At 45.2% G+C, this 22,585-nt stretch overlaps 1 protein-coding gene across 1 annotated transcript in view; it reads left to right on the forward strand.

The window, feature by feature from the left end:
• Positions 1-22,585, forward strand: part of ILVBL (ilvB acetolactate synthase like) — a 50,741-nt gene that overhangs the window by 17,656 nt on the left and 10,500 nt on the right. Inside the window, 9 exon segments of the mRNA XM_044278296.1 lie at positions 2,174-2,298; positions 5,145-5,346; positions 7,860-7,987; positions 9,642-9,780; positions 10,327-10,438; positions 12,755-12,854; positions 12,981-13,078; positions 13,322-13,458; positions 21,199-21,333. Of these exon segments, the coding sequence (XP_044134231.1) occupies positions 2,182-2,298; positions 5,145-5,346; positions 7,860-7,987; positions 9,642-9,780; positions 10,327-10,438; positions 12,755-12,854; positions 12,981-13,078; positions 13,322-13,458; positions 21,199-21,333 (1,168 nt within the window). The 5' untranslated portion in view covers positions 2,174-2,181.

The following is a 22,585-nucleotide window of genomic DNA, read 5'->3' on the forward strand; positions in this document are numbered from 1 at the left end:
GAGCAGCGGGGCCGGGGCTGTTATGGGGAGGGGAATCTGTGTATGGCACTGTTATGGGGAGGGGGATCTGTGTCAGTGCTATCCACAGATCCCCCTCCCCACAACAGTGCCATCCACAGATTCCCCCTTCCCACAACAGTGCCATCCACAGATTCCCCCTCCCCACAACAGTGCCATCCACAGATTCCCCCTCCCCACAACAGTGCCATCCACAGATTCCCCCTCCCCACAACAGTGCCATCCACAGATTCCCCCTCCCCACAACAGTGCCATCCACAGATTCCCCCTCCCCACAACAGTGCCATCCACAGATTCCCCCTCCCCACAACAGTGCCATCCACAGATTCCCCCTCCCCACAACAGTGCCATCCACAGATTCCCCCTCCCCACAACAGTGCCATCCACAGATCCCCCCCTCCCCACAACAGTGCCATCCACAGATCCCCCCCTCCCCACAACAGTGCCATCCACAGATCCCCCCTCCCCACAACAGCGCCATCCACAGATCCCCCCCCTCCCCACAACAGCGCCATCCACAGATCCCCCCCCCTCCCCACAACAGCGCCATCCACAGATCCCCCCCCCTCCCCACAACAGCGCCATCCACAGATCCCCCCCCTCCCCACAACAGCGCCATCCACAGATCCCCCCCCTCCCCACAACAGCGCCATCCACAGATCCCCCCCCCTCCCCACAACAGCGCCATCAACAGATCCCCCCCCCCTCCCCACAACAGCGCCATCAACAGATCCCCCCCCCCCCTCCCCACAACAGTGCCATCCACAGATTCCCCCCCCCCCACAACAGCACCATCCACAGATCCCCCCCCCTCCCCACAACAGCGCCATCCACAGATCCCCACCCTCCCCGCAACAGCGCCATCCACAGATCCCCCCCCCCCCTCCCCACAACAGCTCCATCCACAATTTGTTTTAATATGGCCTTTGAACATCATTTTTCAAGTAAAATCATATAAACTTCTTTGTTTTGTAATTTTGGTGTTTTTTTTCCTGATTAATCGATTAAATTATCGACAACTAATCGATTTATTCAAATAATCGTTAGCTGCATCCCTAATCCGAAGTCGATTCGTTCATCCCTAGTCATAACTGATGCTAAAATGTGGCCTTAAGACTATGTTCTAACGAATGAAACTGAAATGGCTTGGCCAGTATCTGTTACTAGCTGCACATGTGCTGGGAACATTACACGCATGCAGCTAATGATAAGCATTATTAAACAATTAGCGAATCAGTCCGATATTAATATACACTGAAAATGGCTGCTTATGGAGGATTCCGTCCATCAGGAGCCTCCATTCACTTACAATGTGGGCGGACAGGCAAACTAGTGCATGCGCAGTCCGTCTCCAGTGTGAGTGAATGGAGGCCTCTGATGTACAGGAACCTCCATCAGCAGCCATTTTCTGAGCACGACAAGCAGGTGAGGGAACATGCATGTAAACATGAATTATTCATATCGGACATTGGTTATTACTAGCTGCTTATATGTACTGTTCTCAGCACTTGTGCAGCTAGTCATAGATGCCCGCCAACCACTTTAATTTGCCCCCAGAATCGTCATTGGGATCTGCCAACATCAATCTAAGCCCTCATGCACACAAACATGTCCATATTGTGGTCCGCAAACCACAGATCTGCAAAATACGGAAACCCTCTGTGGGGAATCTGCATTTTTCGTACATCCATTACTAGAAATGACTGTTCTTGTTGCAATACGGACAAGAATAAGACATGTTCTATCATTTGCGGAACGGGCACACTGATACAGAAACCACATGGATGTCACCCGTGTGCAATGCGAAATACGGTCGTGTCGTGTGGCCTTATATGTAAGGTTGAGACTTGGACCTATTTCCAGCTTTTGTTTTAAAAATAAAAAAAATTACAAAAAGTTGACCAGAAAAAAAAAGTTAACGGGGAGATTTATCAAAACTGGTATAAAGGAAAACCGGCTTAGTTGCCCACAGCAACCAATCAGATTCCACCTTTCCGTGTCCCTCGTAGCTCTGCAAAAAAAATGAAAGGTGGAATCTGATTGGTTGCTATGGGCAACTAAGCCGGTTTTCCTTTATACCAGTTTTGATAAATCTCCCCCAATGTGTTTAGTTTTTATTCCAGCCTAATACTTTTTAATCTTTGTTTTCCCTCAGCTTCCCCAATGGATCACGACTGTCAGTGTATGTACCTTGTGGGCGCAGCTCTTGGAGCATTAGTGGCCATTGTACTGCTGTGGCTGGGGTACCGTCTGGGTGTCATCTACCAGCTCTTTCATAAGGTAAGTGATATGGAAAAAAAAATGTAATGCACATAAAAAGTTGATTACACATAGAAACAATGGAAATCTACTAACCTGGTTTGGCAACTGTCCAATATCACATAATATCTTTCTAGATTAATCATGTTACAACAACATAATCATCCTATGTACTGAATATTTATAGCTGAAGCCTCAGAGAAGCTCAGCAGACAGAACTCTGTCTAATAAATCAACACTCACCATAGACCGGTCATGATTCTTGCCCAAAATATCTTTCAGCTGAACGTTCATGTGTACTAATTTCAGATTCAGATCAGGGAGATATAATGCAGTTATCACAGATGTCACCTGTTCTTAGGGTTCTAGAGTCGTGTACAAAATTTTAAATCGTGAAAAGGGCTGGAGGTAGCTCCTATCCTTTTTGTTTTTTAGTGTTTTTGGTGTCTGGTTAGCAAAACCCATTTTCAAAATACCGTATATGCCGGCGTATAAGACGATCCCCAACTTTTACACTGAAAATATAGAGTTTGGGATATACTCGCCGTATAAGACTACCCCTTTTTCAACACACAGCAGTACATTACTGCATCCCACCACCATCCCTAGATACCACTGCCATCCCTGCATCCCACCACCATCCCTGGGAACCTCTGCCATCCCTGAATCCCACCACCATCCCTTGGTACCACTGCCATCCCTGCATCCCACCACCATCCCTAGATACCACTGCCATCCCTGCATCCCACCACCATCCCTAGGTACCACCGCCATCCCATGGTATATCCACCATCCCTGCATCCCGCCACCTTCCTTGTCCTCCCTCCCTGCCTCCCAGACCCTAAACATGTGCCACCTATACCCTGAACATGTTTTTGTTATGTTATTCTTCATATTCACATTCACATATGCACATCTGCGCCGCACTTAGATACGCCGCACGGAGATCTCGCACATGCGCAGGAGCGAGATGCGAGCAGCTGTGAGGATCCCGTGTATCCACGCTCGCTGCATGAAATCTCGCACATGCGTAGGAGCGAGATGCGAGCGGCTGGGAGGATGGCGGTACAAGGAGCATACAAGGTACAGAGCAGGGGGGAGGCATACAAGGTACAGAGCAGGGGGGGCATATGCCGTGGGTTACATCGCAGCTCTCAGCTGCTGGGGATACAAGGCAATAGCCCGGGCTCTCTGTTGGTAATTCGGGCGTCCCGGTACTGCAGCGCCCGCCATACCCGGCGTGTAAGACGACCCCCCACTCTAGAAAATATTTTCTAGGGCTCAAAAGTCGTCTTATACGCCGGTATATACGGTATTCTGTTAGGAAATTTTGAGTGTACGGTGACATCCCCGATCCAGGACCCTTCTGTATTAGCAGAGTGCAGAGGATCTTGTTCAGGAAGCCCCAGTATGTCCATACAAGGACCATCCATCATTGATTGCAATAGAAACTGTGTAAGGCTTTATTTCCCCTGTGGTGGCACTGGAGATGGGTTCTCTGTTTTTGTGATCAAACACTCGTTGCCTATCCTGTGAATAGGGAGTAAGTGTTATTGGTGGCAAGACCCTTAAAATGTTATTTCGACAGATGTTCAGCTAACCAAAAATATGATTGATTTAGGTATCTGCTAAGGAAACCAGTGTACAGGATGTGGGAAGGTTGGTGACCTTATAGCCTAGCTTGGGTCGACTGAACATAGTATCTAGTGGACCCCATGCAACACCTGGTTCAATCTGTGCTTTCTTTGGTATGGTTTTCGCCCAAGCCATCAATAGGGTGCATCCAAATTCATAGTAGTCCAAGGCACCAGAGCTTCCAATTAAAACACAAATGCCGGTGCAACGTTTCAGCCACGCAGGGCCTTCGTCGCACAAACAGCAAAAAGAGATTAGAAATGTTTGCACTTGTTTTGGTTTACTGTTTTCTTGACAAAGGCCCTGAATGGTTGAAACTTTGAAGTTGCGCTTTTTAAGGTGATACAGTATTTTTTTTTGGAACCTCTAGTGCCCTGGATTACTTTGAATTTGGATAGTAATCGGTGAGATAAGTCTTGGGACAGCTATGGAATGTTTGCTTACTAGTGATCTGCCTGAGTAATGGCTAACCCATGGTTGGTCAAATCCCAGGGACCAGGTAGACAGTTCACCAATAAATTTTCTATGGCCACCTGATTATTGATGTCTACAGATCCTATTGATGGGCCACTAAAACGTCAGATTGACTACTGGAATGGTTCAACTAAAATCTAAAGCATTTAGGCCATCTCTTGACTAAGCCAAGCTAGTTTGTGTCCTCTATATCACAGTGCAGCTATAGGGGGTACAGAGGTAGTTGCACCTCTGAGGTGGACCAAGAGCCACATAAAGACGCCAATATTATAAATGGCAGATGGTAGCTGGTGGGCACTGATATAGATTTTGCATTGGAGCACAGGAGCTTGAATGTACACCCCTGCTCTATATTCTGCCTAATGTTAGTGTTTGACCCACCATGTTATGACTGTTCACTTTGTGTCTTTTGACAGCTGAATTTGTCATGGATTCTGACTGTAAAAACCACAGTGTGAACAGCCCATTAGTGATATTCTAGAGGCACCTCAGCTGACTCCACCCGTCTTGTACCCATGATCGCTATGAGGCAGCATGGTTAGTCACTGATTTCAGGAGAGCTTTTGGACTTGGTCATCTAAGCTTAGATAGTCACATATCATGTATGGAATTCCCATACCCTAATTTTCCACCTAGTGGTGCACTGTTATAGCCCAGTATGCCTCTCGTTTTTTCCGATAAGTGACAACAAGTAGGCTTCAGCATGTGACTTATCGACCCATAATAAATCTAACAATCTGCCATTGTTTTATTTCAAGGTGGAAACTCAAAGTCCTTGTCATGGAGGAGAGATAGTAGCTCAAGTGCTACAGTCCCATGGTGTCAAATTTATGTTTACCCTAGTTGGTGGCCATATTTCTCCCATATTGGTTGCGTGTGAAAAGTTGGGAATACGTGTGGTGGACACCAGGCATGAGGCTACTGCGGTATTTGCTGCTGATGCAGTAGCCAGACTTTCAGGTAGGGAACACTTAACATATTTCTATCCATCTGTGTGATTGGGGTTGTGCAGGATTAGAAATGTATGGCTGTTTTCATCCACAAACAAGGCTTATTGCAGTACCAGACACAATACTTGGTGCTAATTTGGAAGAAAATAGTCATGTACAGTGGTGCTTGAAAGTTTGTGAACCCTTCAAAATTTTCTACATTTCTGCCAAAATTTGACCTAAAACTTGATAAAAAAAATAACCAAATCAAACAAATGAGTCAAAAATATTAGACTTGGTCATTTATTTATTGATTAAAATGATGCAATGTCACATTGTGGTAAAGTAAGTGGCAAAAGTATGCAAGCCTTTTCTTTCAGTATGTGGTGTGACCCCCTTGTGCAGCAATAACTGTAACTAAACATTTCTGGTAATTTCTGATTAGTCCTGCACATCGACCTGGAGGAACATTTAGCCCATTCCTCTGCACAAAACAGCTTGAGCAATGTTATTTTGGAGGGTTTCCTCCTATGAACCGCTCGCTTCAAGTTCTCCCACAACATTTCTAATAGATTTACGTCCAGACTTTGACTTTGCCATTCCAAAAAGGTATCTTTATTTTTCTTTAGCTATTCTTTGGTAGAATGACCTATATGCTTAGGGTTGTTGTCTTACTGCATGACCCACCTTCTCTTGAGATTGAGCTCATGGACAGGTGTCCTAACATTTTCCTTTTAGAATTTGCTGGTATAATTCAGAATTCATTGTTTCATTTCATTAATGATGGCAAGCTGCCCTGACCCAGATGCAGCAAAACAGGCCTAAACCAGTATGCTACCATCATTGTGTTTCACAGATGGGATGAGTTTTTTATGCTGGAATGTAGTGTTTTCCTTTCTCCAAACATAACGCTTCTTGTTTAAACTAATAAGATCTATTTTGGTCTCATCTGTCCACAAACCATTGTTCCAGTAGTCTTCTGGCTTGTCTGGGTGATCTTTAGGAAACTGAAAATGGGCAGCAATGTTCTTTTTGGAGCAGAGCGCCTTTTTCCTTGCAAAACTGCCATGAACACCAGTGTAGCTAATGTGAGAAAGGCCTTTAGTAGCTAGAGGTTACCTTGGGTTCCTTTTTGACCTTGTGGACTATTACACACCATTCTCTTGATATGATCTTTGTTAATCAATCACTCCTTGGGACGGTAATAATGGTCTTTAATTTCCTTTATATTTACAAAGTCTGTCTGAATGTTACTTGGTGCAGTCCAAACCCTTTGAGATGATTTTGTAACATTTTCCAGTCCTTAGAAATCTCCTTTGTTCATGTCATGATATACTTTCACAAACATTTGGTAAAGATCAGACTTTGATAGGTCACCATTCTTTATTTTAAACTGGTCACCCACTCACACCTGATTTTCATCCCATTGATTGAAAACTCCTAATTTCACCTTCAAATTATTTGCTAATTCTAAAGGTTCAAATACTTTTGCTGCTCACAGACATGTGATCTTGGATCATTTTCCTCGAAAAATAGATATTAATATTTTTAACTCATTTGATGTAGTTTAAGGTCAAATTTTTAAGCAGTAATATAGAAAATTCGAAAGGGTTCCATAAACTTTTAAGCACCACTGAATTTCTAATATTTTACAGGTGTTAAGCCTTAGGTGTGGAGCAATACAGCTTTAATGTGATGGGCACGTTGTCCTAATGCATTCTATGTAGCCCTTTGTTGTCTGCATTAAAAATGGTGGTGTCCTTCCACTGCAACACTACGTAAGACCGTTTTATGTGGCACTGCAGGTTGCATGTGCTCCTTCTGAGGTGCTCCTTCTGATGCAGAGAGACAGTCATTACTCTGCAGCACTGTTATCAGACTACCCTACACTGATCCTAAATACTGGTGCAGGACAAGACACGTGATGCTCACATGTATCTTCTATGTCACAGAGATGAGGAGTGGCAAGGAGCATCCCGCTGGTGCACTGTGTATACTGTAAGTTGTTTTTCAAGCAACCTAAAGGGTTTTCTGAGATTTTTAAAAATGTAGTCCAAAGCTGGGGACTGTGTAAAATTAATTAATTGGCTGCAGTATGTGCCAATCGCAAGCCCAGCAGAGAATTGGTGGCATGGGAAAGGTAGGACATTTAAGAAGTTTTTTATAATTGATTTTGCACAGTGTCCTGTTTTGGGCCAAGTTTTTTTACAATCTCGGAAAACACTTTTAAAGGCACAATCCAGACTAATGTTAGTGTGTTATGCCAAATGCAGACCATGACTGGTATTCTCCTTGGTAGTCTTTGAGTCCTGGTGTGATGGACAGCACTAGGCATAGCACCGTGCATAATTTTCATCCAGATTGCTGTTTTTGAAAGGGGAATAGACATCGGTGACAGGATACCATAATTCTCTGATACGTTTTATTGTGGTAATTAGAAGTGGTACAATCTGTTGTGATTGCCCTCGGACCAGAAAAGGTGCACCCGCTGATCTGTAGGCTCAGTAGTAGGCCCACTTATATGCAATGGTTATTTTGGCGCAGGTACAGTTGGTGTGGCAGCAGTGACGGCCGGTCCAGGTTTAACCAACACTGTGACAGCTATAAAGAATGCTCAGATGGCGGAGTCCCCCCTCCTGCTGATCGGTGGAGCCGCTGCAACATTGCTACAGGTAAATCCTAACCTGCGTACTCTCGTTGAGGTCTTATAGCATAGTCCGATTTATCTATTAAAGGAACACACAAGACAAAACCAACACACTTTGTTACCCCTAGTGCAGGGCTGAGGGGGTGGTGCATGACACAGTGGTTCAAGTAACACCATTGGAGAGATCTCTGTCATGATTGACCCTGTCAGCCACTCCATAGAGCACTCCAGAGGTAGTTGCACTGTCATGCATTGGCCATTGGCTGCACCTACATGTAATGGTAGTGAAAACTAACATGCAGCACATGCCATCTTTTTGATCGTAGCCTATCCATATTTAAATTCTCCATTCAAGGATGTATGTAAGATGTCTTTCTGAGTTATTTACTGTGGTAACATATGTGGGTGCCAACCTCTACTGGCAGCTATTACGTTGGTACTCATCAGGGTTGGCACTTATCTTTCCACAGACCATGAATGGTGTTTACATTTACACTTTCATGCGTAGTTATTACCGTCTTGCCATCTTTATAGTAGTTATTACCCATACTATGTCACCCATAGTTATTACCCTCTTACCCCCTCTCCCGTAGTTGTTACCTTCTTACCACCTCTCCTGTAGTTATTACCTGCATACTATCTCGCCCGTAATTATTACCATCTTGCACGTAATTATTACCCTCATACCGTCTTTTCCATAGTTATTACCCTAATACCATCTTGCCCATTGCTGTTACCCTCTTACCACCTCTCCCCTAGCTATTACCCTCTTACCACCTCTCCCCTAGCTATTATCTTCTTACCGTCCCATCCCCTAGCTATTACCTTCTTACCGTCCCATCCCCTAGCTATAACCTTCTTACCGTCCCATCCCCTAGCTATTACCTTCTTACCGTCCCATCCCCTAGCTATTCTCCTTCTTACCGTCCCATCCCCTAGCTATTCTCCTTCTTACCGTCCCATCCCCTAGCTATTACCTTCTTACCGTCCCATCCCCTAGCTATTACCTTCTTACCATCCCATCCCCTAGCTATTCTCCTTCTTACCGTCCCATCCCCTAGCTATTCTCCTTCTTACCGTCCCATCCCCTAGCTATTACCTTCTTACCGTCCCATCCCCTAGCTATTCTCCTTCTTACCGTCCCATCCCCTAGCTATTACCTTCTTACCGTCCCATCCCCTAGCTATTCTCCTTCTTACCGTCCCATCCCCTAGCTATTCTCCTTCTTACCGTCCCATCCCTAGCTATAACCTTCTTACCGTCCCATCCCCTAGCTATTCTCCTTCTTACCGTCCCATCCCCTAGCTATTCTCCTTCTTACCGTCCCATCCCCTAGCTATTACCTTCTTACCGTCCCATCCCCTAGCTATTCTCCTTCTTACCGTCCCATCCCCTAGCTATAACCTTCTTACCGTCCCATCCCCTAGCTATAACCTTCTTACCGTCCCATCCCCTAGCTATAACCTTCTTACCGTCCCATCCCCTAGCTATTATCCTGTTGCCTGTATATGTTCCACAGTTCTAAAATACAGTATCTATAGTTCTGCCATCATATTTGCTATCATGGAGCTAGAGACCCAGGATGAACATGATTTGCCCCTAACTCTATAGAAAAGAACATTACAAGTTATTATATTATTTCTATTACTAAGATATTTTTCCACTTTTTTACTACATAGGGGCGAGGCGCTCTTCAGGACATAGACCAGCTGTCCCTTTTCAAGCCTATCTGTAAATTCTGTGCCTCTGTCAGGACTATACGTGAGATTGTCCCTGTGTTACGGAAAGCTCTGGCTGAAGCCCAGTCAGGAACGCCTGGTGAGTAGGGCTGCAAGTGGAAGTAAAGAGGTTTTGCATGATTGTGATCTTATCTCTTATTAGATGTACTAGACATAAGTGTAAAAAGTCACGTATTATGCCAGAGCATCTCAAGGGCACCTCTAACACACTCTGGAGGACCTACGACGTTGGTACATTACACAATTGATTTCAATGGGAACTGTATAAAACTCAGTTTCTCCTGTGGTGGCACTGCAGGGGGAACTGTACACCTGTTGCCAGGTTCCCACACAGATTAGCAGTAGGACACCCTACGACTAGTTTACCCTATAGCTAAATGTTGCTGACTGTCTAGGTCACAAAGATTGGTAAGGATTTTGTTAGGCTAGGAAAAAGCTGTGTGCAGATTATGGCGTCAGCAAAAAATGGCCAGAAAATTACAAAGTGTACAAATGTGCCCCAAAATGGTGCAGTAAATTATGGAAGATCTACTGGTGTCAGAAGGTTATTCTGATTCTTGCTTTATTTGACTTGTGACATGAATAACCTGTTTTTTATCTTCTTCCTCCCTCTGTGCATGGTTAGGCCCTGTTTTTGTAGAATTTCCTATAGACATTCTGTATCCATACCATATCATCCAAAAAGAATTAGCCCCAAAAGGAGCACCTAAAGGGATCATGGGAAAAATAATCAACTGGTAAGTGAAACATACATTGGCCTAAGGTCAAATGGTGCCCTTTTGCCTATCTGGCATGGAGTAATGTACAAATGTATGGATAGGTTAGGCATCTAAAGGGATTAGAGCACTGTGCACATTTATATTTAGGATTCGGTAACAATCATCACCTCTTCTCCATCCTATATTTTTGCAAAGGACAACCATCAACCAGATGCTCTCTCGTTGAGGTCACTGTTGACTTCTATAGTCGCTGGTTTCACAGCAACTTCATACGATCTCAATGAGGATAGTGCCACAGGCTACTCTATAAATCTAATGCAGGTGAATGCTCCTTGTATATCTGGCACAGGTTCCTTTTTTTTATTTATTTTCTTCTGTGTAGTGAATGATCCTGCCTGGAAATTACTATGGAGTAGAATCTACATACCTTACTGCCTACTAGATACAAGTGTGCACATAGCTGTAATGTAATATACTTGAGGAGTCAGGTCGCTGTGTGATTGGGGCAGGTACGATAGTGGTCATCTCTGTGAACAATGGCCATAAGCAAGTGTAAGAGTTGTGATCAGTTCCTCTATTTTAGCAGTTAGGGTGGAAATGTTGTATAAAGCTAAGACCTAAAACCTATGACTATACTCCAGCTCATAGAGGTCTATGAGCCCATAATATACCTCCACCTGCCTTCCGATTTTTTTATTTTTTTATGGGATCCTAGAGGGTAAAAAAAATGGTGGTATGCTTCATGCCATGCCATTATATTGTCACAAATATTTAGACAGCACTCCTTTGTTGGTGATAGTTAAATGATTTTATTTCATGTTATTTCAGCCGGAATAGGTGGTATGTCAGTTGCAACGTTTCAGGCTTAATAATCGCCCTTCATCAGACACTCTGAGGACCACACTAGGTATACAGCCGGCGCTGTATACTTAATGTGGTCCTCAGAGTGCCTGATGAAGGGCGATTATTAAGCCTGAAACGTTGCAACTGACATACCACCTATTCCGGCTGAAATAACATGAAATAAAATCATTTAACTATCACCAACAAAGGAGTGCTGTCTAAATATTTGTGACACTTACAAGTTCTGGAGGTGGAGCTTTAGAACACAACCCGGACGTGCACCCACCCTCGCTATTCTATGAATAGAGTGCTGTGGCCTACTTTCCTGTAAAAGATGCCATTATAATGAACACCGTTCTACTGGAAGCACCACGTCACCCACCACATGGGTACCTACATTTAGAAACATAGGTAATTTGTTATCCTGAAAAACGCCTATATTAGGCGTATTTCAGGCACAGATTGAGGCGCATCTTTTTTTTTCCTGCTCACGTCCGGTCTAAAAAAGTGACCGTGGCATGGGCGGAGAAGGGGATAGGCCGGCAGGCCCGTTTCATTTACCATTTTCCATGCCTGGTTTAGACGTTGAAAATGGTCTAAATGTAAGACCGCTGGGAAGCTGTCTTACGTTTAGAAGCGTTGGTGGATAAGCCAAAGTTATGTAGAGGACGGTGCCTCTACATAACTGCGGCAATCCGCCGCCAGCTATAGAGGATGTTAAGGCCGGCGTCTAAAACTCTGGTCTTAATAAATGACCCCCGTAGTCCGTTATCTGCACCACCTTCAGGGAACGGCATTGCCAGGCATGTGCATATGTCCTGTGGTGTATCAGTATGTTTCTATAGTGGTCTAGCAAAAAGTCAAACCACTACCCCAAAAAATCATGGCTGAATGGCATAATACATGCAATTTTCCCATTGATTTGCAACCATGGTTGTAATTAGAAATGAGCAAAGTACTGAAAAATTTGATTTGCTGCTTCAACGAATTTTACAAAGTAGTTTGATTTGTGACTAATTACTTCGTCATGAAGCACATTTCTTTGTATGTAGCAGGCTCAATGACTGAACGGCGATCTAGACGCCCCCCGTCATTGCCGTGTTCATCACTGATCGCAGCTTCTGAGGCTACAATTTGGGCTTTTCAGAGGTTTAATCAGGTTAAAAAAAAAAAAAAAACTCACCTTATCCATTTGCTCACGTAGAGGCTGTCATGGCCATCCTGATTGAAGACACCATTTTGCACGGCGACGTGATGAAGTCATCACATCTATCACACTGGCTGGGCGCGGTACCGAGCCCGGCAGCGCTGTGGCATGGGTTCACACGGTTTATGCCATCAAGGTTGCTGCCATGGCCTCTTCACGTGCAAATGGATGAGAAGAGTATGTTTGTTTTTTTTGTTTTGTTTTTAACCGCCATTTCTGGGAAAATTGATTTGTTACCACGAAATATAAATCCTTTTTACTGATATTTGGTTTCCACCCATTAGGTATTTGCAGAATCACCTGAATAACTTGTTTGCTGGGGCGTGGGAGCCCAGAGACACTTCGCCTCTTCCCGTTTCCATCCCTCAGGCGACTACTGAGCAGGTCTGTTCAGTGCCTCTACTAATACTGAGTACTGCCTTGAAGGGGTGAATAATTGCATTTTGTTGTGCCATCTTGTAGAAATGTCTATACCATTCAGGACCAATCTTGTGTCTTCCTGTCCTGCAGATCCAGCAATGTGTGGAATTGTTGAGTCGAGCTAAGAAGCCGGTCCTTATCCTGGGTAGTCAGAGCACGCTGCCCCCAACGCCTGCTGACAACCTCAGGTAGTACAGTCTGTGCTGTACAGTAAGAGAACCTTGTTAGAGCCCCGTGTAGGCCTATGTATTTATATAGGGTGATGCGTGAGAGTTGTGTCCAGGCAGTTTCCACACTCCTCGCTTTCACCCAGAAAAATAGTACATTTCTATATGAATGCCTGACATTGGCCTGAACAAAGCCAGGAGAGAAAGGTTAGTCTTTCAGTAATGGAGCATTTCACTCTAAATTACTGTGTTCTTGTTCTTCAGGAAGACTTTGGAGTCTTTGGGTATTCCGTGTTTCTTGGGTGGAATGGCTAGAGGCATGCTGGGAAGAGACAGCCCCATCCACATTCGTCAGAACCGCAGGGATGCTCTGAAGGAGGCTGATTTAGTGATACTGGCTGGTAAGGATCCCAGGAAACTAAGAATACAAGTACTTTTAAGTGTCTCACCTTGGGGGGAAACTTGGATTATTTAAGGTTGGGATTTTACCTTTGATTCCCCAAATTCACAGAGAGAGCTGGCCGCCGGTTATCTCCCTGCATAAAAATAAAAAGCCAAACCGTCATCCTTAAAGGGGTTGTCTCGTTTCAGCAAATAGCATTTATCATGTAGAGAAAGTTAATACAAGGCACTTACTAATGTATTGTGATGGTCCATATTACGCGGTGGCCGGGACTGGAGTTGCTGTGCATGTGCCTATGTGCACTCCCGTGGTCCCAGCCACCAGAGAGGCCAGTGCCTTTCCTATAATGTAGAAGCACGACCTCTGCTGCTGGATTGCATGGTGGTCGTAACCCCTGGATACCTGCAGTGTATAATGTGATGGAAAACGGAATCCAGCCAGCAAAGGAAGCGATATGGACAATATGGCCTTGTATTAACTTTCTCTACATGATAAATGCCATTTGCTGAAGTGAGGCAACCTCTTTAACTCCTTGAGTCCCAGCACTGTACATACACTTGCAAGAAAAAGTATGTGAACCCTTTGGAATGATATGGATTTCTGCACAAATTGGTCATAAAATGTGATCTGATCTTCATCTAAGTCGCAACAATAGACAATCACAGTCTGCTTAAACTAATATCACACACAGAATTAAATGTTACCATGTTTTAATTGAACACACCATGTAAACATTCACAGTGCAGGTGGGAAAAGTATGTGAACCCTTGGATTTAATAACTGGTTGAACCTCCTTTGGCAGCAATAACGTCAACCAAACATTTCCTGTAGTTGCAGATCAGACGTGCACAACGGTCAGGAGTAATTCTTGACCATTCCTCTTTACAAAACCGTTTCAGTTCAGCAATATTCTTGGGATGTCTGGTGTGAATCGCTTTCTTGAGGTCATGCCACAGCATCTCAATCGGGTTGAGGTCAGGACTCTGACTGGGCCACTCCAAAAGGCGTATTTTCTTCTGTTTAAGCCATTCTGTTGTTGATTTACTTCTATGCTTTGGGTCATTGTCCTGTTGCAACATCCATCTTCTGTTGTGCTTCAGCTGGTGGACAGATGGCCTTAAGTTCTTCTGCAAAATGTCTTGATAAACTTGGGAATTCATTTTTCCTTCGATGATAGCAATCCGTCCAGGCCCTGACGCAGCAAAGCAGCCCCAAACCATGATGCCCCCACCACCATACTTCACAGTTGGGATGAGGTTTTGATGTTGATGTGCTGTGCCTCTTTTTCTCCACACATAGTATTGTGTGTTTCTTCCAAACAACTAAACTTTGGTTTCACCTGTCCACAGAATATTTTGCCAGTACTGCTGTGGAACAACCAGGTGCTCTTGTGCAAACTGTAAATGTGCAGCAATGTTTTTTTTTTTGGGGGGACAGCAGTGGCTTCCTCTGTGGTATCCTCCCATGAAATTCATTCTTGTTTAGTGTTTTACTTATCGTAGATTCTAACAGGGATGTTGGCATATGCCAGAGACTTTTGTAAGTCTTTAGCTGACACTCTAGGATTCTTCTTCACCTCATTGAGCGGTCTGTGCTGTGCTCTTGCAGTCATCTTTATAGGACGGCCACTCCTAGGGAGAGTAGCAGCAGTGCTGAACTGTCTCCATTTATAGACAATTTCTCTTACCGTGGACTGATGAACAGCAAGGCTTTTGGAGATACTTTTTTAACCCTTTCCAGCTTTATGCAAGTCAACAATTATTAATTGTAGGTCTTCTGAGAGCTCTTTTGTGCGAGGCATCATTCACATCAGGCAATGCTTCTTGTGAAAAGCAAACCCAGAACTGATGTGTGTTGTTTTTTTTATAGTACAGGGCAGCTGTAACCAACACCTCCAATCTCATCTCATTGATTGAACTTTAAGCAGACTGTGATTGTCTATTGTTGTGACTTAGATGAAGATCAGATCACATTTTATGACTAATTTGTGCAGTAATCCATATCATTTCAATTCACATACTTTTTCTTACAACTTTATATGGCAGAGGAAGGGGTTTAAAATATGGTGCCCGCTCTGAACAGCAGTGCCCAGGGCAAGTGTATCTGACTGGCACTAACGCCAATTTCAGACATTTAAAATTTTAGGTGGTAAAACAAGAAGTGTGCGCTTCCAGTTCAGGAACGGCTTCCCCATGTGGTTTATTTTTTTCCAGTTCCCCGTTCCACCCCATCTGGAATTTTCTTTCCACACTGAATACTACATTGTGTGCAATATTAAGTGGTGCCATTACAAACTACAACTTGTCCCACAAAAAACAACCCTCATACACAGTGGTGTACCGCTAATGGCGGCAGACCACGCAGTTGCTATGCGGCCCATGAGGTTGGGGGGTCCGGCCAGGCTGAATAGCCCCGCCCCCTCGCTTTTTCATCTTAGAAGCCGGTCTACATAGCAGCCGGAAGTAAGTTTTATAAGCAGTGAGATACCCTGATGCTGTCACTGCTTATTGGCCAGCTGTACTTCAGCATCCCCACATCTAGCCTCTGGCGCGGCAGGGGCGTTTCTCCGGCTGCCGGCGTCATTGCAGTGAGGGATCAAGAGGCCCATAGTTCTTGAGGAGAAAAGTTAGGAAATGTCCCCCAGTGTGACGACCGTAGCCCAGTGACTGACTGCCTCACTGATAGTCTTTGTTGATTGTACTAAATAATAGGACAATGAGAGATGGTGACACAGTAAGAGGTTTGGTCTGGGAAAACTGGTATTTTCCTCCCAACAGCTGCTGGGCTGATTTAGAGCCATGTGAGGTCAAATACCGGACCGGATTTTAAGTGCCAGTCCGGGTTATGGCAGCAACTGGCTGTCCTTAAATAGGCAGCTGGGCTCAGAAGCAAGGTCTCTCTGTTGAGATCTGGGAGCCTGGTGTCTGGATGAAGGCTTGCTACCTGTTTGGCATGAAAACAGGTTGGTTCTGCTGTCATCAAGGAATCTTTGAGGCAGAATTGCCGCATGGTGTGAATTACCACCAACACCACAAGGTGACTTTTTGTTTGAATATTACTGTTTGTGTTGTCACTTGCCTAACATGTGAGTAAAACACTGAACTGTTTGATCCCAAAAAACTTGTTGCCTCTATACTGCGTCCGCTAATCCTGTCTACTAGAGCGAGTCCCCACAATTGGTGGAGGATGCGTGCAGATGCAGTGAGGCTGGCGTGAAGGACGAAATATTTAAGTTTTTCCGTGCACGGTACATCAAACCAGCGAGATTGCAACCCTTGTCGCTCAACAAAATGGAAGCTGTGGTGAAAGCCCTCGTGGAGGCTAACCTGCAACAGCCGGAGGCTAATAAGCAGCAGCAGGAAACCAACCAGCTGCTATTGCAACATGTGATGGCTTTACAAGTGGCAGGAGCATCCCAAAGCATCCACGATGCCCGAAAAGTAGTCAGTGCGGCGATCACTAAGATGACCCCCTCGGACGACGGCGAGTCTTATCTGGCAGTGTTCAAGAAGGTGGCCATGAGGGAGAGACTACCCCAAGATCAGTGGGTTGAGGTCATCGCTCCATTCCGGGCACCTGTACCCAAAAATGGTTGCCTGACGTGCTGAGTTCCACTGTTATGCTGGACAGTCTATTGGCTGATGTATTCTGGAGGGCTTTGCCGTACCCTCTCCAGCACTGGATCGGCCAGGTGTCTCCTGGTAATGCCCTTGAGATGGTCGACCTAGTGGAGCGCTATGAGGCTACCAGGACTCTACAGGGGGGTTCTTTTGGGAGGGGGGAAGTCAAACCATGGAAATCTCCACCCCAGACCCAGCGACTGGTGCCAGCAAAACCCACCCGGGATATACCCCCTACAGACCTAGCTCCGATAGTCTGCTGGCGGTGTCGGGAGACTGGCAACATAAGGGCCGACTGTCGCCATCGGGGCGAACCCATGGATACTAACTAACAGGTACCCCAGAGACTATAGACAATAGCCACCTGTCCCAGGTGGAAATGGGTTGGAGACACGCGGTAGCTCTGCTGGACTCAGGGAGTCTGGTGTTCCTGGTAAGAGCTTCCCTGGTGCAGTCCACCGAGTATTCTGGCCAAAAACTCAGTCGTGTGCATCTATGGAGAGTTAAAGGACTATCCCACCACCCTGGTGTCTCTGTCCACTGTGGCCAGCAGGTGGACTCACGAGGTGGCCGTCGCCACCAATTTACATTATGAACTCATAATTGGGAGTGACTTCCTGGCACTGTGGCCTGCTATGAGAGTGACTGATACTCATAAGACAGGGGTAACCCTAGCAGAGTGGCCCGCTCAGGGGGGAGACCAGAACCCTGGTAATCTGAGACCGAAGGGCCAGTGGTAGGGGTGACCGCCACTTCGGTGGAAGAGGGGGAGACAACCCCGCTAAGTGTGATGGTGGGAGACGTGGAGGACTTACCGCCGGGTCCTGAATTGGCAGACCTCAATATCTCCGGGGATAATTTTGGTACCGCCCAACATCTGGACCCAACCCTATCCCGCGCCTGAGAAAATGTGTTAATACTAGATGGTGAACCAAAACAACCTGGGGCAGAGTCAATGTTTCCCCGTTTTGTGGTTCATCAAGATATGTTGTATCGGGTAAACCAACTACGGGGCGAACTTAATGAACAATTGGTGGTCCCCAAGGCTTATCGCAAGTTTGTGTTAGATCTAGCCCACCAACACGTTCTTGGGGGTCACCTGGGGCTGTAGAAAACTCAGGATTGTATTCTACAGCGGTTTTACTGGCCCAGCATATTCAAAGAAGTGAAAGAGTTTATAAGTCTTGCCCGACCTGCCAGATAACTAGCCCCCAGCCACATATCCATAGTCCCTTAGTACCTCTCCCGATTATCGAAGTAACGTTTGACCGAATAGCTATGAACCTCATAGGACCAGTACCGAAGTCCGCCAGAGGGCATCAACACATCTTAGTCATTCTAGACTACGCCACTCGGTACCCGGAAGCGGTGCCACTGCGACATACCTCAGCCAAACTCATAGCTAATGAGTTAATGGAGATGTTTTTCTCGAGTAGGACTACCTAAAGAGGTTCTAACAGACCAAGGGACAAAGGTGCTGCACATAAAACAACTACGGACTTGCGTTTACCATCCGCAAAAAGACGGTCTGGTAGAAAGGTTTAACCAAACATAAAAAAATATGTTGAAAAAGGTAGTGTCTAAAAATGGGAAGGACTGGGACCTCCGTCTGTCCTATTTCATGTTCGCACAGCGAGAGGTACCCCAGGCCTCTACTGGTTTCTCGTCCTTCTAAATGCTATATGGCAGACACCCTCACGGTCTCTTGGATGTGGCCAAAGAGGTGTGGTAACAACAACCCCCTCCACATAAAAGTGTCACTGAGTACGTTACCCAGATGCAAGATCGGATAGAGACAGTGTTGGCCCTTGTTAGGGAGCATATGGAGGTAGCTCAGCAAGCCTAGAGTCAGGTATATAAATCTCTAACCCGGGTGATCGGGTTTAGCTTCTGGTGCTGACCGCGGACAGTAAGTTCCTGGCTAGGTGGCAGAGACCCTACAAGGTACTCGATAAAATTGGATATGTAAACTACAAGGTACACCAGCCAGGGCGGCGAAAGCTGGAGCAGGTTTACCATGTGAATTTACTCAAACCGTGGAGAGATAGGGAAATCTATACAGAAGACAGCCCGCGGCTGGGTTTTCTAGGAGAAGAGGTACTGGCCCCTCTGTCTGATGCAAGAGAGAAGGCTGCCACAGTAAAAACGGCTGACAGCCTCTTCTCTAAACAGACTCAGGAGGCCAGGGAATTCATTAGTCAGAACACGGATGTGTTCTCTGACCTCCCTGGACGCACTTCCATAATCCAGCATGACATTGTCACTAAGCCGCAGGCAAAAGTCAGATTAAAACCATACCGGGTGCCTGAGGCTCGGCGACAAGCCATATCGGAGAAGGTGCAGCTAATGCTGAAGCTAGACGTCATTGAGGAGTCAAAAAGTGAGTGTGCCAATCCTATAGTATTGATACCCAAGCCGGACGGGACGTTGGGGTTTTCGAAAACTTAACGAGGTTTCCAAATTCGCTGTGTATCCCATGCTCCGGGTGGATGAGCGGTTAGGACAAGCCCGGTATTTTTCAGTTTTGGACCTCTCGAAAGGGTACTGACAGGTGCCATTAACGGAGGCAGCCAAAGAGAAAACTGCCGTCATCACGCCTGAGGGGCTGTATTAATATAAGGTCTTACTCTTTTTGGTCTGCATGGCGGCCCCGACACTTTTCAGCGACTAATGGACATTGTGCTTCATCCACATCGTCTGTACGCTTTTGCTTACCTGGACGATATTGTCATCCACAGTACCGACTAGGAAAGTTACCTACCCTGAGTGCAGGCTGTAGTGGACCCCTTTCGGAAAGCTGGCATAACCACTAACCCAAAAAAAATGTGCGATGGGGTTAGAAGAGACTAAGTACCTGGGCAAGTACAGTCATTCCTGGGAATGGTGGGGCTGTTACATGAGGTTTGTTCCCCACTTTGCTACTCTAGCCGCGCCCTTGACAGGACTCTTGAAGGGACACAAGTCAGTGATTGGTTTGTTTGGGATGAGCGGGCGGAAGAGGCTTTTTCCACTTTGAAATCAGCCCTGAGCGGGTCACCGGTTTTGGTGACGCCCGACTTCATTAGGGAGTTCGTAGTACAGACCGATGCCTCTGAAGTAGGCCTTGGGGCTGTACTGTCTCAGGAAGTCAACATGGAGGAGCATCCCGTTGTCTTCCTCAGCTCAGCTCACCCCAGCCTAGACCAGGTACAGTATAGTGGAGAGATAGTGCCTGGCTATCAAGCGGGCACTCGAGTCTCTCCACTATTTGTTGGGGACAAAATTCCGCCTGGTGACTGACCACTCTCCTCTCGAGTAGATGAGCCAGGCCAAGGACAGAAATGCCCGGGTCACCTGATAATTTCTCTCTCTACAAAACTTTAAAGGGGTTTTGAAGTTTGTTTAAACTGATGATCCATACGCGTATGGTTAATACCTTGTACCGGCATGCTGGGACAGTAGTTCCCCTGGATTTTAGGACCAAACGGCTGTGACTGAGAGCGACGAACACCGGAGGAATCCCTGCACAAGTAGCCACAAACAGAGTTTCGTGAGCGGATATCCAGGTGACGTCGTGTCCACAGAGGATCCTTTCAGGTCCGGACAAAGGATAAGGATATACCGGCCAGGTAAAAACAAACTAACATAGTTGCACTAATAGGTGGGACACCACCTTGGTGTACGATTGCACTATATCTTTGTGACTACCGACTAAAAACCGGCAACATTCACCCACACTTTTTCGATAAAGTGGGCTATAAAACTTTTCATCTTATATGGGACTTTATTTGAAAGAATATTATCCATTGGAACTGCGTTTTTTTCAGACTTAAATAAGAATTGCGGTGTCTTGAATATTGACAAGTATTGCGGTTTTTTCATGATCGTGATTCAAGCCGCTTATATTGCTGCTACAATATGTGAATTTTATATTTTTATATTGCTGCTATTAATACGGTGTTTTATTTATGTGATACGGTGTTTGATTTATGTAATTTTATGTGATTTTATATTATACATTGTTTTAATATATCGATATATTTTATTGCTATCATGGGAATTATTCCCTTATTAAATAGTTTGACCAATGACTCCATATTGAGTGCCTGGTTTATTCTTGGTATTTCTTGTCATTTTAGGTACAGTTTGTGATTTCCGTCTTTCCTATGGCCGCGTCTTGAACAGACGTAGTAAGATCATAGCTGTGAATAGAGACCGCTCTCAGCTCCTCAAGAACTCTGATATGTTTTGGAAGCCAACTGTTGCTATTCAAGGTAAATTTCCAATTTTTTTTTTTTTTTTTTTTTTTTTTTTTTATTCTTTATATATTCACCATCTTATCAGGGTAGTGTTAGATATAGTCATGTAAAGCTTGTTTTCTTTGGTTCTCAGCTATGGCGATAATATCAGGGCTGGACCAAAGTTCCTTGGGCACCAGAATTACAACATAGTAACTTAGTACATAAGGCCTAAAAAAGACATTTGTCCATCCAGTTCGGCATGTTATCCTGCAAGATGATCCAGAGGAACCTGTGAGGTAGAAGCCAATTTTCCTCACTTTAGGGGAATAAAAAATTCCTTCCCGACTCCAATCAGGCAATCAGAATAACTCCCTGGATCAACGACCCCTCTCTAGTAGCTATAGCCTGTAATATTATTACGCTCCAGAAATACACCCAGGCCCCTCTTGAATTCCTATATTGTACTCACCATCACCACCTCCTCAGGCAGAGAGCTCCATAGTCTCACTGCTCTTACCGTAAAGAATCCTCTTCTATGTTTGTGTACAAACCTTCTTTCCTCCAGACGCAGAGGATGTCCCCTCGTCACAGTCACAGTCCTGGGGATAAAAAGATGATGGGATAGATCTCTGTACTGACCCCCTATATATTTATACATAGTAATTAGCTCTCCCCTCAGTAGTCTTTTTTTCTAAAGTGAATAACCCTAATTTTGATAATCGGGGTACTGTAGTTGCCCCATTCCAGTTATTACTTTAGTTGCCCTCCTCTGGACCCTCTCCAGCTCTGCTATGTCTGCTTTGATCACTGGAGATCAGAACTGTACACAGTACTCCATGTGTGGTCTGACCAGTGATTTGCAAAGTGGCAGGACTCTGTTCTCATCGCGGGCATCTATGCCCCTTCTGATGCAACCCATTATCTTATTGGCCTTGGCAGCAGCTGCCTGACCCTGGTTTTTACAGCTTAGTTTGCTGTTAATTAAAATTCCTAGATCCTTTTCCATGTCAGTGTTACCGAGTGTTTTACCATTTAGTATGTACGGATGACTTGCATTATTCCTTCCCATGTGCATAACCTTACATTTGTCAGTGTTAAACCTCATCTGCCACTTATCTGCCCAAGCCTCCAATCTATCCAGATCCCTCTGTAGCAATATGCTGTCCTCTTCAGTGTTAATTACTTTACACAGTTTAGTGTCATCTGCGAAAATTGATACTTTTACTATGCAAGCCTTCTTCAAGATCATATATCAATAAATATATTGAAGAGAATAGGGCCCAAT

Source organism: Bufo gargarizans, chromosome 2 (genome assembly GCF_014858855.1).
Source record: "Bufo gargarizans isolate SCDJY-AF-19 chromosome 2, ASM1485885v1, whole genome shotgun sequence".
NCBI lineage: Eukaryota > Metazoa > Chordata > Amphibia > Anura > Bufonidae > Bufo > Bufo gargarizans.